The sequence below is a fragment of the Fistularia commersonii genome, chromosome 4 (genome assembly GCF_037954325.1).
Source record: "Fistularia commersonii isolate RoL2024-O1a breed Wild chromosome 4, RoL_Fcom_v1.0, whole genome shotgun sequence".
NCBI lineage: Eukaryota > Metazoa > Chordata > Actinopteri > Syngnathiformes > Fistulariidae > Fistularia > Fistularia commersonii.
The window spans coordinates 21,119,621-21,138,256 of NC_141287.1; the positions used below are offsets into that span (position 1 = coordinate 21,119,621).

An 18,636-nucleotide genomic window follows, 5' to 3' on the forward strand; every position below is an offset into this window, starting at 1 on the left:
TCTACGGCAACACAATATATGTGGGACTGTTTTCTTTTCCTCCTCGAACCCCTTGGAGAAAAATGGCGAAACTCAATACGCGTGAATCATTTTGTTCGGTGTCGGTTGACTGAACGGGCTGAACTGCCAAGAGGAGGCAGTTAATCGTGTAAGATGTTTATTTTTCAACCTGGTATTTTGGGAAAATTAGTAATATTGGAAGATGTTTGTTTGAGCATGATATATAAATATATATATTATAATTTTTTTATACTCGCTTTGAGGTTCAGATGAAAAGGAGGCCTTTTTTTGACCTCAAAGGGGAAAGCCTCAGCTAACAAAACATTTAAAACTAGCAAAACTAATGTCGTGACCGGCAGCCATCCTGCGGTTCACTTTCTTCATTTCGTGTGTGGTTCCACGTTCCAGCTGTAATTTCACGTTTTTCAATAAACAGATATCATTCATGCACCGATCGGCTGTTAACTTTTTGTCCTCCTTTCCTTTAAAACGGGTTCTTTACACCAAAACACAGCTGATGTTAATAAATAAAAGCCCAATTAACTCAAATAATAAGTGAAAACGTATCATTTTCACCGAAATAAATCCCAGTGACTTTTGAGATTGTTTCTCGTGAAACTCAGGGGATATCAATGTCGGCTCCACCGCCGTTCATTTCTTTGTCAGTTTCTCTCCCGAGGCTTACACGTGAGCGATACCCCTGTAAATTTAGGTTGGTATCAGATATTTTTCTTCCTCACGTTGTCTAATATCAAGAGAAACCATGGAGTTGATGCCGTGTTTCTTGCTGTTTTTGCAAGATGTAGAAAACTGGTTGTGATCTGGGATTTTTGCAGTTTTATACTGTGCATGTAGGTGAGATGAGAATACACATCTTCCTATGGCTTTCCTTATTCAGCGGTGAATCCCTGCTGAAAAGACGTCTTTTACACTCATGTTGAATCCAGTGTAAACTTTACACATCAATAAGAATGTGCAGAGCACTACATAACATGAAAAAGTCGATGCCGCTCCACTTTAAAGAGAGCACGGCACTGACACAAATACAAAAATACTTTGCCGAGCCCACTGGACCGATGCTGCTGCGGCGAGAAAATAGATCCCTGCCGAGAAGTCACATGGAACGTGTCATCTGAATATTTACTTAATGAGTCATGGCGAGGCAACGACGACACCTAGCTTCCAGAGGAGCACACTGACAGCTCTGCACGGTGACGATGCAGTTTGCATTCTGGTGACCGCAGTGTCCGCCACACCCGCCCTGAGGCGGGAGGCACCGTTTTTTTATCAGCATTGCACTCACGCTTACATTCTCGTGGCAGATCCTCATAGTAATTTGACCTTGAGCCGATTATATAGCAAAAGATTACGCCTCTCACGCGCTCATGTGCGCACTATTCAAAAACATCTTGTCCTCCAGAACTTACACATTATGTCGTGGAATATCTGAAAGGGTTGCCCGCGGTAATATTTCTTATCTATTTTAGTTTGAGTTCCAAAACTGTTTTTTAGCAGATATCTCTTATGAAGCTGTCGGTTTTGTCTCAAATATATTTGAGCTAAAAGGAGTTGGATGATATGGTAAAAGCAAAATAACACCCCTTCCAGTAATCATGGTGGAATTCATTATGTTTCAGACTTTGTTGAGGAAGTATTTATTTTGAGAAAAAAAAGGAGATTCCCAATTCTCTATGAGATCCTGGAGGTGAATGTGCTCTTTCTAGAAAGACATGTTACTTTGACGTTTCTCAAAATGCCGTCTTTCTACCTCCTTTTGCTTGTGAGAAAAGTGCAAGATCTCTGCTGCCGATTCCGCCATGAAGTCAGCGACTAACTAATGTATCTGTGTTGTTATGGTGACTTCTTTTGCTCAACTCAAAACAAGATATTGTATCTGATATTCCGCAAATCGTGAAGGAACTGCTGAAATCTCTTTATCCACTGCATCTACCAGGAGGAGTTTATGAAATTCAGTTGCATCGAGGAGAACGTCCATGTTTATAAATGTTTATGTGTCTCAATCACTGGTGTTGAAGATGTGGCTGGAGACACATATTTGTGTGCAGAGCATAAGTTCACTGCTTATTTCGTGCAGACGTCAGAGCGGCCTGACAGTTGCAGACTTTGTTTGAGAAGGCGCTGGATCTTGATCAGGCCCCAACTTTTTAATTTGATATATATATGTATGTGCAGTATATGTATATATGTCTTTATGTATATATATCTGTGTTTGCCTGCATGTATATAAAATATATATACAGTACATGTATATGGACACATATATGTATATATGTATTTATAGATATAAAAATAAAATACAGAAATACAGTTTTATGTGCATCTTCATTTTTCAAAATTAAATGTCATTTATTTATAATTATTCGTTATTTTGTAATACTCTTGTATTGTATATGCAACGCAAATGAAAATATTGAAAATATTTTGAATGTGACATAATCAGGAAGACACCTGAAAAAGGTAAAAAAAAAATTGTAATAATAAGTTTTATCATTTATTACTTATCTTATGTTTCTATTATTTTTTTTACTACGCAAACGTGTATGTATAAATGTCAAATAGGCTCAAATAATTAGAAAAAAAAGATATGTAACATCAGGAAGATTTCTCATCTAAAGCCTTTTTTAAATCAAGAAAACCAAATCTCAACCCAAAACATGCTAAAAGTGCAACTTTAAAATACATGTCTACCAGGGCCAGCACATCAATGAACCCAAATTTAGCAAGTTAATGATTATTTATTACCTCTAATATTGTGGTGATAGTTGCCGAAGGTCGAGGTGATCACAGATCTCAGTCAGGCGATAAAACCGTGTTTGATCTTCACATTTCACATGAAGGGTCCAGCAGCTCGGGGGTGACGTCAGGCCGCAGATTTTCAGCTTTTTTTTTCCCTCAGACTTCACCAACATTTCTGTCACTTTATCTTCTATTTTAGATACCACTTGAAAAAATATGATTGTCATTTGTGTCTTTTAATAAGGACCTTTAGTATAGCATTTGTATGCAGTGTTGGTGCAGAAGTCCCAAGTCCTGCCCGTCAAAATAAAGGCTTCACTGACAGCTGGGATTATTTGAAATATGACATCATGTAGGGGTATTTCTCTTCCTCATTTCTAAAAATCCAACCTTTTTGAAAAGCTTTGGCACTTTTATTATTTCTATTTTCATCGTATCATGTATGTATGTATCATGTGTGTATGTACATGTTTGTATATGTATATATATATATACATATATATATATATACACACACCCACACCCACACACACACACACACACATATATATATATATATATATATACACATGTATATGTATACAGGGCAATCCCGGAAATTAGAATATTGTGATAAAGTTCTTTATCTTCTGCAAAGCAATTACAAAAACCAAAAATGTCATACATTCTTGAGTCATTACAAATCAACTGAAATATTGCAAGACTTTTATTATTTCAATATTGCTGATTATGGCTTACTTCTTAAAAAAACTAAAAAAAATCCTATCTCAAAATATTAGAATATCATGAAAAAGTATTTTTTGTGTGTTTTTAATTGCATCACAGAAGATAAAGAACTTTATCACAATATTCAAATTTTTCTGAGCCAGTCCTGTATATATGCCCGTATATATTATATTCATAAACTCCCCCACAGATCACTAGAAGTGAAGAAGCCTCTGGAATGAGGGCTGAAACGTCTTCAAGTGAAGAAATTCGAGCCCAGTGGCCAAGACAAGATTTCCACAAGAATTCCCCATGTCCTGGATGACCGAGTACCTCCACACACATGTATGTCTTACACAGCCTTAAATAAAAATAAAAATAAATGAAATCAAATTAAAATGAAATAAAAATAAAAATTGTATTATTATTTACCATTTTGATCAAAATCAAAGTTAATTTCAAGCGTGTTTTTTTTTTCTTAATGTTGTATTTAAAAAAAAAAAAATCGATTCATAAAATGAAAGTAAACCAATCGTGTTTTTCTATATGGAGTCGAGAGCGCTTTTATTTTTTTCCGCCGTGCGCGTTCCCGCGGCGCGTCCCCGCGGCGGTGACAGGTGGGCGTGGCCTGAGTTTGCTATAATAACGCGGCTCCGTCGCCCACCTGCTACTTTCTCTCACTCGGACCACATCGACGGCCGCAGTGAGACCAGCTCTACTGCAGCATTGCTTTCTTTTTTTTCCCCCAATTCCAGCAAATCCATCTAAACTGACAAAATGGTGAGTATCTGCTTGTTTGTTTATTGTGCTCATCTGTGGAAACATGTGTAGATTTAAGTATAAACACGTCCCCAAAGTGCAGATGGCTTCAGTAAATGGACTTTACTTAGTCAGCAATGTCAGTTGGACGGCGGATCGACGTGTCAGCAAAGAGTCTGCGTTTGGATGTTGCGGGGGAAAACACGCGGGTCGGCCTCTTGTGCCCTCGGACCCCCCCGATCCTGCGGCGGGGGACCCCTGCATCAGAAATGTCAGAAATAGAGTGCTAAATATTCCATATATTTAGCACTTTTTTTTACCTTTTCAATGCTCACGTTTTTATTTCTTTTCAATTTTTTTTTTTCCGTCTTCTGGCCCGTCGGTCGGGAGCTGCGTGACGTGGATGTAAGCATGTCAGTTAGGAATTAAGGTGCGCCTCTTCTACGCGCAGGTGTGTCAGGAAGTCGCCGTGTTACAGCAGGTTTTTCTGGCGGCTGAAATTCGTTCCGTCTGAACTCCAGCAGCCGCGGCGCAGGAGGAATGAATTCCCTTTTATAGATCGTATTGAAGGATTCGACTCCGTTCCCCAACAATAACAGACGTATTTGCAGCACGCTACTTTGGGACGCCAAGATTGGACATGGCTTGTCATGTCAGCAGTGTATACACTGACACACACACACACACACACACACACCCGAGGGGCCCTGTGCTCTGTTTGAACTGGGCAATAAAATAAACAGCCGCTGAACACTGGCAGTTGCTCGTATTAGCAAAGGTGACGTCCCAGCCTGCAAACGCGACCTGAATAAACAGCCCCTGATGTTCAAACTCGCACTGCACTCGCTACAATCCGGCTATTAACGTCCATCGAAGTTGCGATTACTCGTCACAAAAGTGCTTGTCGTCATGTTTTCCCTCTGCCCGGTTCAGCGTGTGTGCGACTTTTTATTTCTTATTGATTCTATCTCAAGCTAGCTGTAAATTCAGGGAGGGGCGGAGTAAGACGCTGGGAGATTTTTGGTCGCTTGGCTCAAGAATTAACGTCATTTCCGATCGAGGACCAATAATGATGCCTAATAAGTGCCAAGTCCGAGTCCAGGCTGAGCCGTGCCGTAAATAACTTGGCTAACCTTGAATTCTGCGACACCATATTGCACCAACCTACTGGACCGATAGCGATATACGCTGCTGCAAAACCTAAAGGGAACACGAAAGTAACACCTCCTGGAAGTGAATGAATGACATATTCTCATGAGATATTTTGTTCTTGACGTCGTCGGACGCGCCGGAAACAAAATCACACCGAAATGATGAATGGAAATCCAACGTATGAGTCACACTCCAAATGAAAGTGGAAAAACACACGACAGGCTGATTCAAAACAATCCGAGTTGCTCTTGTTACATTGTGCTTTATAAGAATAAGAACAACTTAGGCGAAGGAAATTGTTGTGCCAGAGTTTCAAGTAAAACATAATAATAATTAGTAATAGTAGGAAATTGTAAAAAACAGTAAAAACAAGGGGGTGAGAATAAGAAATACAAATAAAACTATAAAGAATCAAAGTCAAGGCTATAAAGTGTTTTAAGGTCTTAAGTACAAAGATTCCCTTGACGTATTTTGCGCGGGTTATTTCTTATCGAGGCAGTATTTAATAGCGATTTGTCTGACGTGACGAGCGGCAGCATACGTGTCATGCTTTGGTGTTAAAGAGGTTAAAAAAGTCTTTTTTTTTCTCCTGCGGGTGGACAGGAGCTACAAACTGATTTTATTTACTGCCAGGTTCCTGAGTTGACAGTGACCACTATTTTGGGGACTGCCGGATAGTGTTTACTCAAACAGTGTCTTTCCAGCTGGGTGTCAGGTTAGCGCAGGGACCCTAAAATAGCTGCTGCAGAACTCTGATGACCTAGAAAACCAAGGCTGCCTCAAGGAGAGTCATATTAACTGTTCAGAAGATCATCGTCTCCTTAGGCTCTGAACTTCAAGAAAAGTTATTTTGCTCCGTGTGCGTCTAGTTTGGAAGGATAATTCTCTTGAATCCCACAAAAACTTGTCAATATCATCACCTGAGAAGGGTAATGTCGGGCTGATGTGTAAAAAAATAGCAGGCGTCCGTGCACGGAACGGAAAGGTCGGAACTGTGGAACCGAGAGATCGTATTCGTTTAAAGAAGAAACGAGTCCGTCTTTGAGATGAGATGAGATGAGAACAACTTTATTTATCCTGAAGGAAATTGTTGTGCCAGAGTTTTAAGCAAAAACATAACAATAATAGATAATAGTAGGAGGGAGAATAAGAAATACAATAAAATATATGAGGAGCCGTCGCTCCGGTTGTTAAATACAAAGCTCCGAGAGACGTCGCTCTGAACTGCAAGGCAATGCATTAAAACAAATTTAATCAAAATAAATAACTATAAAAAGTGCTTTTCATTGACTGATAAGGTTGCTAGCTAAAGTCCACTCATGATTAATAGCCCTCTTCACACCAGCTCAGTCTCCGAAACCTCTCCATTATGGAACTTTTGTAGAACTTTGGATCAAGTACATTCATTTTGCTGTCTGTTTTAATGTATTTCCATAACATAGCAGTATCTGAGTGTAATCATGAGAATTCTGAACAGGATCCCTTCATATTTATAATAGAACTTCAGTGGCGCTTGTATTTCACCACCATATTAGCTGGTTCATATAACAACGATGAAGCAAATAAATATTTTTTAAAAGTAGACACATCAGCAAATGTGAATGAGCTTTTAAATCATCTGAATATTTCTTTATTTTAGTTATGTCATGAAAAGCCACAGTAGAACTAGTTTAGCTGTTGTGTTGTGATTTGGCATCAAGTCAAAGTTGATTCAGATTTTGTTTGAAATGTCATGACTTTATTTGAGCAGCAGGTTTAAGTGCAGATCCTCTTTTGAAAATAAGAACCTGGACGCCAGTTTATAGCCAGCGTGAAAAAAGAAAGGCGTAAATACTCCTTGCGGGAATCAAAAATGACACAAACGAAATCCCCGACGGTTTTGAGACGGAACCTATCGCAAAGAAACCACCTCCGAGTTTTCTTCCGCTCGGTCGTTCGTCCGCTCACGTTTTTCCTCTTCTTCTCGTCCACCTCCGCTTCAAGCGCGAGTGCATATCTGTCCACGTAGGCCAGGCGGGCGTCCAGATGGGGAACACCTGCTGGGAGCTCTACTGCCTGGAGCACGGCATCCAGCCGGACGGCCAGATGCCCAGCCTGAAGCCCGTGGGAGGCCACGACGACTCCTTCACCACCTTCTTCAGCGAGACCGGGGCCGGGAAGTACGTCCCCAGGGCGATCTTTGTGGACCTGGAGCCCACGGTTATCGGTCAGTGCTCGGACCAAAAAGACAGATTCGCTTCCCGCCGGCTCAGAATTGTCACCGACCGAGAGCTGCGTTTGTGCGTTTTGCAGATGAGGTTCGCACCGGAACGTACCGCCAGCTCTTTCACCCCGAGCAGCTGATCTCAGGGAAGGAAGATGCGGCCAACAATTACGCCCGGGGACACTACACCATCGGAAAAGAGATCATCGACTCCGTTCTTGACAGAATCCGGAAATTGGTGAGGCACGTGGGGAGGTTCAAGAGTCAAAGTGTTTCTTGTCCCATGCACAGTGGAAAAATTGGACATGGAATTTGAAACTATTTTTGTGATATACCTTTAAGCTATTTTGCCCAAGAGAAATAATTCAAGATTGGAAAAAAAAAATAAGAAAAAGGAAAAAAATATGGCATGATAAAAATTGGACATTAAAATTTTAAACAATTTTTGTGACATACCTTTAGGTAAGTTGGCCTGGAAGAAATGATTCAAGAAGATTGTAAAAAATTAATTCAAGATGTTTTTTTTTTGTTTTGTTTTTTTTTAAATAAAAAGGAAAAATATATGGCACGATAAAAATTGGGCATTAAAATTTTAAACAATTTTTGTGACATACCTTTAGACAAATTTGCATGGGAGAAATAATTCAGAAGATTGTAAAAAAAATAATTCATGATTTTTTTTTAATTTAAAAAAAGGAAAAAAAAAAGATGGAAGGATAAAAATTGGACATTCATATTTGAAACTATTTTAGCGATATACCTTTAAGCAATTTTGCCCGAGGGAAATAATTCATGATTGGAAAAATAAAAACAAGAAATAGGAAAATAATATGGCATGATAAAAATTGTACATTAATATTTTAAACAATTTTTGTGACATACCTTAAGGCAAGTTTGCCTGGGAGAGATAATAGAAGATTGTAAAAAAAATAATTTAAGATGGTTTTTTTTTTTTGTTTTTTTTTTTAAGGAAAAAAAGATAGCAGGATAAAAGTTGGACATTTAAATTTTAAACATTTTTTGTGATATACCTTTAAGCAATTTTGCTTGAGGGAAATAATTCAAGATTGGAAAAAAATAATTCAATTTTGGAAGAAAAAAAAAGAAAATCAAGAAAAGGAAAAAAACATGGCAGGTGAAAAATTGGACATTCAAATTTGAAACTGTTTTTGTGATATACCTTCAAGCAAGTTTTCCAGAGGGAATTAAGTCTAGATTGGAAAAAAAATAATTCATGATTGGAAAAAAAAAAACAAGAAAAAGGCATGATATGCATAATATGGCATGATAAAAATTGGACATTAAAATTTTAAACCGTATTTGTGACATACCTTTAGGCAAGTTTGCCTGGGAGAGATAATAGAAGATTGTAAAAAAAATAATTCAAGATTTATTTATATTTAAAAAAGGAAAAAAAAGATGGCAGGATAAAAGTTGGACATTAAAATTTTAAACATTTTTTGTGACATACATTTAGGCAAGTTTGCCCGAGGGAAATAATTCAAGATTGTAAAAAAAAAGGTAATAATAATTCAAGATTAAAAAAAATATATATATGGCATGGTAAAAATTTGACATTAAAATTTTAAACAATTTAGGTGATATACCTATAGGCAGATTTGCCCAGGGGAAATCATTCAAGATGGAAAAAACAATATGACAGGATAAAAATGGGACATTAAAATTTGCAACTCTTTTTATGAAATACTTAAAGGCATGAAAAAATAAATGGAAAATCAGTTCATTTTGCGTCTTGTGGGAATGTAATATACATATAAGTGCATTGGCTCAATCAGAAGATTCAAAGCATGTATCGTCACATGCGCAGTGTGCAAACGTGTTTCCTTGTACAGTGAGATTCCTACTTTGCCGTCCGCAGTGCGTTTAGATATGTGCTGATCGGAAGAGTGTAAACATTATTATAAGTATTATTATAGATATAAATATGAACAGTGGCAGTATTACAAGACATTTGAGTGCAGCTCGATGTGCAACTCACAACGTGCAGGTGCAAGGAGGAGTAAACTTTAAATTGGCAGCAGTTACATTTGCAAGAAGAATGAGTGTCGGCTGTTTGAGTCTGATGCTGGTCAGGTTGAGAGATATGATTTTTCACACTTTTTACAGTAGAGTTGGGCAAGGATTTTTGTGGCTACTTCTGTCAGATCACTTAAATACCCCTCGTTGTGGTAAAATCTATTGTGCGATCTGAGGTGCCGCTTCATTGAGCGAAACGCAACCAGCACAAAGTCCTGCTTCTGTGGTTGGTCAACCTCCATCCTTCTCCACATGTTGATCATTCAAATCCTCACTGTGTCTCCAGGCTGACCAGTGCACCGGCCTCCAAGGCTTCCTGGTCTTCCACTCCTTCGGCGGAGGCACCGGGTCCGGTTTCACCTCCCTGCTGATGGAGAGACTCTCTGTCGATTTTGGTAAAAAGTCGAAGCTCGAGTTCGCGATCTACCCGGCCCCCCAGGTTTCCACAGCGGTGGTGGAACCCTACAACTCCATCCTGACCACCCACACCACCCTGGAGCATTCTGACTGTGCCTTCATGGTGGACAACGAAGCCATCTACGACATCTGCCGCAGAAACCTCGATATCGAACGCCCATCCTACACCAACCTCAATCGCCTCATCAGCCAGATCGTGTCTTCCATCACGGCGTCGCTTCGCTTCGACGGCGCTCTGAACGTGGACCTGACGGAGTTCCAGACCAACTTGGTGCCCTACCCTCGTATCCACTTCCCTCTGGCCACCTACGCCCCGGTCATCTCCGCCGAGAAAGCCTACCACGAGCAGCTCTCCGTGGCCGAGATCACCAACGCCTGCTTCGAGCCGGCCAACCAGATGGTGAAGTGCGACCCTCGCCACGGTAAATACATGGCCTGCTGCCTGCTGTACCGCGGGGACGTGGTGCCCAAGGACGTCAACGTCGCCATCGCCGCCATCAAGACCAAGCGCACCATCCAGTTCGTGGACTGGTGTCCCACCGGCTTCAAGGTGGGCATCAACTACCAGCCTCCGACGGTGGTTCCCGGAGGAGACCTGGCCAAGGTGCAGAGGGCCGTCTGCATGCTGAGCAACACCACCGCCATCGCCGAGGCCTGGGCTCGACTCGACCACAAGTTCGACCTCATGTACGCCAAGAGGGCCTTCGTTCACTGGTACGTCGGGGAGGGAATGGAGGAGGGAGAGTTCTCCGAGGCCAGGGAAGACATGGCCGCCCTGGAGAAGGATTACGAGGAGGTGGGGATCGACTCATTTGAGGAGGATGAAGAAGGAGAAGAATATTAGACTGGAACAAAACTGATCTATTTATTGAATAGAATTCAGAAATATCTTTTTTGTTGTTTTTCCAAGTCTGATGCTTGACTCTTCTTTGTTTTTGTGCCTTGAAATTTGATGAATTTTATTTCATATTAGCTTTATCAAAAAGACACAATAACCGGATTTTTCCAAGATCTGTGTGGTTGTTCAATAAATGGTCCCCATAATTTATTTGTCTTCCGTTTGTTTTTTTTTTAAATAATATTGAGATATTCATGCCATACATTATTCCTCCTCCACTTTAGTTCTGATCGTATCAGAGGAGACGAGAGCGACGCATATTTCTATGTTTACTTGTTCTGAAGAACTTCTAGAAAGCGGTGCCGGCCCACATTCAGAAGGACATCCCCGAACACCTGGACCCTCTGAACCTCACATACCGACCCAACAGGTCCACCTCAGATGCCACAGCCTCCTACATCAAGATACTTTGTGGACTACAGCTCCGCATTCAACATGGTCACACCCCACTAACACACACAAAATGTCCATCCTCTGCACTCTGTTCACCCACGACTGTCACCTCCCACGAGGACGTCGTCATCCTGAAGTTCTCAGGCGACACCACAGTGACAGGACGCATCACGGCGGAGACGAAACGGCCTACAGCAGGAGTGTCAAACTCCTTTCTCATGGTGGGCCACATACGGCCTAGGTGGACGTCAAGTGGGCCGGACCGTTAAAATAATGGCATACTCCGCAATAAAGAACCAAAATATCATGTCTTTCCTCTGTTTTGGTGCGGAGAAGTACAAGGACATTTTGAAAATCTTGGAATTTCATGACCAATCCCTTTATAAAACTTTTCATGAAACACCTCATGTTTCCTTAGACAAAAGTGCAATTTACTTTTATCATTCACATGTATGCATTGCAATCATGTGATCATGCGATCCCACTGATCGTACAAAGGCACAAAACTAAATATAGGACAAAAATATAGGACGTAGTCCGTTTTTCTTTGAAAATTCTACACTCTTTAACTACTTTTCTCTATTTTGATAACGACAGTTTGGCTAATGAGGGAGTAGCGGGGAGGTGGAGAACAGGGTAGAAAAAAACATCATAACGAGCAGCAGGTGGTACATTGATAACGTCTGCTGATTGGTCCGTCTCAGTGATGCAGATTCCGTCTTCCCTGACCAAAATTCTTGAATTGCATTTAATTAAAAAAAAAAAATCTTTGTCTTTCATGCATTTTTTCACTTTCAAAATTATCCTGCGGGTCTGGTCGAACCCCTTTGCGGCCCGATTCCGGCCTGCGGGCCGTATGTTTGACACCCCTGGCCTACAGGATGGAGGCGGGCGGTCAACCTCACCACGGACAAGACCGAGGAGATACCGGTGGACATGAGGAAGGAGAGGGTGAGCAGTTTCAAACACCTGAGTGTCCACATAAGCCAGGGCCTCACCTGGTCCCTCAACCCCACGCAGACGGTCAGGAGAGCTCAAAAGCGGCTGGACTTCCTGAGGAGGTTCGGCATGTCGTCTAAGATCCTCGGCAACTTCTTCAGTTGCATAGTTGAGCACCCGGAGCACCCCCCGCAGGGTTGCCGTCAGGACACGGTAAAATACCTTCTCCAGATCCACAAACACATGTAGACTGGTTGATCAAACTCCAACGGCCCCTCGAGGACCCGCCGAGCTTATAGAGCTGGTCGGCTGTTCCACGACCAGGGCGAAAACCACACGGGTCCCTCTGGATCCGAGGTTCGACGACCCGGCGGACCCTCCTCTCCAGCACCTCTGAGTAGACCTGAGCAGGGAGGCCGAGGAGTGCGATCCACAAGTCTCTCTCTTCCAGTTCGAGGCCCCTGGAATTGATCTCCTTATTCCTTTGCATAGACATAGACAGAGGACTATTAATCCCAAGGGGGATATTAGATAGTAAGATCGGCCACGTTCATTAAAATACTGGCCCAGAACCCCAGAATCCTTTGCAAGCGATGATGAATGTTGGGAGCTTCTCGTGGTTCTGTGTTGAATCGCTGTACAATGTTGTGTTTTATGTGTGATCCATATGTTATGTTATAAATCCTGAGAGCAAGTTATCCCTGACCCAGTTTCTTACTTTGCTACAGCCCACCTGGTCGCACTACCGAAGCGTTTTAGTCAGAGGATCATCCGGGTGACGGTGAAACGTCCGTTTAATGAGCGTCAGCTGTCGTCGGCCACAGCTGCGCCGCTCCAGTCCAGGTAAAAACCCCAGAATGCATCGCACCTCCGAACCACAACACTCCCAGCGACCTCCAAATCACAGAAAACAAGCATCGACATAAACCCCGACATCCGTGACTCGCTACAACACCATAAAGTCAGATATTATATTATCTTTATGCGTGCTTTTTTTGAAATGCACAAATAATCTGTGATGCTTTTTAGCCTGTTCTTGAGATGGGGGTCTATTTTTTTCAGCGGAGTGACACCGGTCGAACGGCGGGAGACGTTCGGCGCCCCCGTGTGTCTGCGGGCGGTGCGTTCACGCAAACAAACGCCACCCTCGACGCCTCGGATTAAATCCTCCTCTTCGCTTGATCGAGGCCGGGTTGCCATGGCAACACGGTGGGGGATATGCAGCGCGGGCAAGATCAGTCACGACTTCTCGGTGGCTTTGCGGACGCTGTCTGCAGAGGACCACCAGGTAAACTTCTTCTCGCCGTCAGATGTTTGTTGAAGGACCAGAGATGGTAAACGCCGAGGAGATCGCGGCTTTTACTCGGTGCAGGCGACGCGTGGCCGTCGCTAGGCAACGCCTCGGACGGCTGCCGTAAATCAGCCTCATTTGTCGTAAAGCGATGACGTCACCCTCCGGCCTCCCCGGGTGTGTGAACTGCTGCGAAACACACTTATGCAAAGTTTGTACCTGCGGACCGACCTGTTGGTCGTATTTGCTTCTTATCTGCTTTTTGAAAGATTTAAAAAGTATTACTTTTGCATTGTTTTATGACGTTCATGGCAACACTTTTCTATCAGTGCATGTCAGAGTTTGGGATCTAAATCTAAAAAGTTTGGGTCAAGTTTGGGATCTAAAAAAAGCACTTTCAACTTGCAAAAGACATATTTTATTGTCTGTTTATATATTGTATAGTTATTTTATTGCCTATCTGTATATTTTATATATATTGTTTATCTTATACAGTTTTATATTTGTATTGTACCGGACGACAGATGGAAATTAGCTATGAGCTATAATCTGGTACAAACATCTCTGCCTCTGTGCTTAATGTAGTTGTACACTGTCCTAATAAACTTCTAAACAAACAAACAAATACAAATTTAATTCTGGTTTTGCACCACACTTATGGGATAGGAATCTAAACACTCACACGTCTGTATTCACAGCGACAGTTTTGCTGAAAAAGTGCAAAAGTATGGTGTGCAGATATGAATATGGAGATTGTTTTAAATTTGAATTAAATATTTTGACCTATTATTCCATGGGATCCATGAGGATGAATATATAAATTCCCCAAAGGGTTTTTATTATCTTTACCGCTTTTATTATTCAATCTTCAGATCATTGCCGTCGCGGCACGGGACCTGCAGCACGCACGAGACTTTGCAGACAAGCACAACATCCCTCGTGCATACGGCAGTTATGAGGAACTGGCGCAGGATTCAGATGTTGGTACGTTCCCTCCTCATTCCTTTGCACGTCTCTATATTCACAGAATCAGAGGAACAGGTTTGAATCCCAGATTATTCGCACATTGTTTCATTGTGCCCCGTTGATGGTTGACACTCCCATTTCTAACACAAGGACTAGACTTCTAATAGTTTTCTTATAATTTATGCACAAAATGTATTCACATCAGGCAAAATGGAGAGATAGCGAGGCATAAATAGTATAAATAAAACCAATATTACTGCATGTGTGTATTTCTTTACCCAAAAATCTGAAAAAAAAAAACCCGACGATTCCATAACTAATGAAAGAAAAGCAAATGTTTGATGAATATTACATGAAAGTAAATCTCAGGCACAAAAAAAAATCAGCTAAAATTATTTTTTAATAAAAAAAGAAAAATAGATTTGGTGAGTTTGAAAGCCAGCATTTCTTTGGATGATAAAATGAAAGGATTGAAATTAGACACTGTGAACGTACGGCGTGGAAGAGCGAACACGCCACGTGCGCGCCCCTTGTCGCAATGTAATGCTATTTTCCTTTACTTGAACTAAAACATTGCTCAGTTACTTTTCTAAACATCGTTTTTTCGTCCTCTCCAGATGTGGTGTACGTTGGCACCATCCATCCATTCCACCTGAGCGCAGGAAAGCTCTTCATGGAGTCCAAGCGGAGCGTGCTAATCGAAAAACCCCTTGCTATGAATTCCAGGGAGGTGCAGGAACTCATCAGCGCTGCCCGACGAAACAGCGTCTTTCTTATGGAGGTACGTCTGTTTTTAAGATAAGATAAGATATACTTTGTCGATCCCCATTGGGGAAATTCTTTTCACAGCAGTGAAGTAATATACACTCAACAATAAGAGTGTATATATATACACTCATATTTATTGATATTGTCATTGTTGTTTATGTTATTGTTGTGTGTATATATATATTTATACCGTACTTTCTGGACTATAAGCCGCTACTTTTTTCCTAGCTTTTGAACCATGCGGCGTATACAAAAGTGCGGCTATTCTATGGATTTTTCTTCCACCGCTAGGGGGCGGAAGTAGACTCCAAAATAAGATAAGACGTATAAATCAATGCAAAGAAGAATAGCAGAAAGAGCAGATAAAAAGCAGATAGAACACGCACGACAAATTACCAACTGGTACTCATTTTCAAATCCTCGCCCCTTCATCATGGAAACCACAAGAAGAAGCTCGTATGATGCAAGTTTTAAGTCGAAGGACATCGAGCTTGCTATCCACGAAGGAAACGCAAGCTTAGCGTCAATGAATCTATGGTAAGACATTGGAGGCGGCAGCGGGAAGAGCTCATGTAATGCTAAAAGTCAAAAAAAGCTTTCAGAGGGCATAAAAGCAGGTGGCCTGAACTTGAAAATGTCCTGGAGGACATTTCTTTTCAACATAGATATCTGCGGCTTATAGCCTGGTGCGGCTTGTATATATTTTTTTTCCTTTTTTTTTTTTTTTTTTAAGAGCGGATGCGGCTTATTTACAGGTGCACTCTATAGTCCAGAAAATACGGTATGTATATATATATATATATATATATATATATATATATATATATATATATATATATATGTACTGCTCAAAAAATAAAGGGAACACTTAAACAACACAATGTCAATCACACTTATGTGAAATCAAACTGTCCACTTAGGAAGCAACACTGATTTTGAGTTGTTTTAAGGACATTATATCAACGTTGTGTGTTTTTCCACTTTCATTTTGAATGTGACTCCAAATCCAGGCCTCCATGGGTTTGTATGTTGGATTTCCATTCATTATCATTCTGGTGTGATTTTGTTGTTGGCATATTCAACAATGTCAAAAACAAAGTATTTCATACAAATATTTCATTCATCCAGATCTAGGATGTGTTATTTTAGTGTTCACTTTATGTTTCTGAGCTGTGTATGAATAAGAGAGACAATTAAAAGATAGAAAAAGACATCCAGCAGAGTGAATAACAACAAGGATAAGAATAGACAACAGAATGAGAAAGAAAAAAAAAAAAACGTGAGGGTGAGAGTAGACAACCAAAACAACAACAACAAGAATAAGCACAGAAACAGCGTGACAATAACAATAAGTGACAAAAATAAACAACCTGTTTTCTGTTTTTTTTTTTTTTTTTTTTTTTGACCTTTCTGTCCCATGCGCTCGATCCAGGCGATCTGGACACGCTTCTTCCCCGCCTTTCTTGAAGTGAAAAGAACGCTGAGCCTGGGTGAGCTGGGCGAAGTCCAGCTGGTGAGAGCCGACCTCGGCGCTCCTCTCGCTCACATACCACGCCTGGCGGAGAAGCAGTTCGGCGGAGGGGCGCTGCTGGACCTGGGCATCTACTGTCTGCAGTTTGTCCTCATGGCGTTCAACGGGGAGAGGCCTGTTTCTATCCAAGCAACTGGACATCGCATCGATACGGGTAAATACACCACCGGCGCGCGTCTCGGTCTGTTTATAAATCTTCCTATTTTAACCGTCCGACAACATCATCTGCGCAGGAGTTGACGGCGCTGCCGTTGTGGTCCTGAAGTTCTCCGGAAACAGACTGGCCATTTGCACTTGCTCCATCACTGCCATGTTGACCTGCGATGCTGTTATCAATGGTACCAAAGGCACCGTCAAGGTACCGGCAAACATAGCATGCCTTGGAAATATAAAAGTGTGTCCCAAGACGAGAACAAATGGAAAGAAAGAATATAATCTATGGCTCGGTCCTGGGTCATAGGCTCACGTCTGCTCATAGCTTGCATTCGGGTCACCACACGGGCATCTGCGGAGCTAAAACCATCACTGTGTTGTCCCGTTACAAGATCATTAGACTGCCGTCATTTCCGGACGATTCAGCACACCTGAATGGAAGCCGCACCGGCTAAAAATATCAAAATAAATCTATGTGTACATATATAGGCTGCACTTGTCTATAATCCACAGGTGTCCATGTTGTGGACTGAATCCATTCAAAAACAATTCAGTTCTACTCTATTCAACAGAATCATTCCTGCAGGCAAGATGATTTGCAATAAAAATATCCGATGGACCCGTACAATAATAAGATGGCACCCCTTCAGTGTTCTCCTTTTGAGAATTGTAAATAATAAAAAGACAACTTAGCAAAAAATGCACTCTGTTAAGGCCAACAGATCCATTAGTAATGTCATCAATGTGAATTCCCAATCAGGTCCCCCATCATATGTGGTGCCCCACACATTTGGTAGTGAACGGAAAAGAGCTGGAGTTCCCGCTGCCCGAAGCTGGCATGCCACTAAACTTCACCAACAGCGTGGGACTACGATATGAAGCTGAGGAGGTCCGCCAGTGTCTACTGAAAGGTAGGAAAGGCTAAAAATGGTTCTGAAAATATGCGTTTTCCCTCAAGACTCAAGTGGATTCAGAAAAGGCTTGGATTGTTGTCGCTGTTGCAGCCAGAGCATCACTCAACGGCAGCAGTCGGTTTTAATTGCACGGTGAACGCGCCATTAAACAGGAACATTGACCGTATTGGAATAAACCGCGTGGCAGTCTATGCTTCGGTGACCACTCAACAAGTAAACCAAATAACATCAGAAACAGGGCAAGAACTTGAATAGAAAATGAATATTTTAGAGCTAAGCTCACACTCCTGTCAGCCTTTGCAGTCGAATCACCGGTCGCAGAGACGACGCCACTGCTGCTCGATTGGTACTTTGGAATAAGTGGGTCTTACAATGACACGTTGCAAACCACTTTTCTAAAGAGCTTCTTTCTGGTAGAAATATAAAGACAGCATCTTTGTTTACTCTAATGATAAATACTTGTGGCTAATTATTACAGTTGCGTTTGATACAGCATGATTTCTTGTTACATGACAGGAATGAAGGAGAGTCCAGGGATGCCGTGGCATCACTCCGGCCTGCTGGCAGAAATAATAGATGAGGCAAGAAGACAGCTGGGGGTCACATATGACCAGGACAATGCTTCATGATGTGTCTCAGTAATGTCTTCCTACTGTTCAGACATGTACAATTAGTACAAATACCATAATAGTAGAACGTATATTCTGCAATAAAGAAATGGTTGTAATGTGCCTGCACCAGAATTTAGAAACG

General features: G+C 41.5%; 2 protein-coding genes across 2 annotated transcripts; both read left to right on the forward strand.

Annotated features, from left to right (window-relative positions):
* Positions 1–4,122: 4,122 nt before the first annotated feature.
* Positions 4,123–11,078, forward strand: LOC147235115 (tubulin alpha chain-like). Its single transcript, XM_086145980.1, has 4 exons — positions 4,123–4,242; positions 7,357–7,579; positions 7,666–7,814; positions 9,900–11,078. Exons 1-4 carry the CDS (start codon positions 4,240–4,242, stop codon positions 10,872–10,874), a joined length of 1,350 nt encoding a protein of 449 aa, XP_086002106.1. The 5' UTR covers positions 4,123–4,239; the 3' UTR covers positions 10,875–11,078.
* Positions 11,079–13,379: 2,301 nt separating this feature from the next.
* Positions 13,380–18,626, forward strand: LOC147235116 (trans-1,2-dihydrobenzene-1,2-diol dehydrogenase-like). The gene is made up of 7 exons (XM_086145987.1): positions 13,380–13,548; positions 14,424–14,535; positions 15,135–15,298; positions 16,718–16,970; positions 17,050–17,174; positions 17,730–17,880; positions 18,400–18,626. Exons 1-7 carry the CDS (start codon positions 13,459–13,461, stop codon positions 18,510–18,512), a joined length of 1,008 nt encoding a protein of 335 aa, XP_086002113.1. The 5' UTR covers positions 13,380–13,458; the 3' UTR covers positions 18,513–18,626.
* The last annotated feature ends 10 nt before the right edge of the window (positions 18,627–18,636 follow it).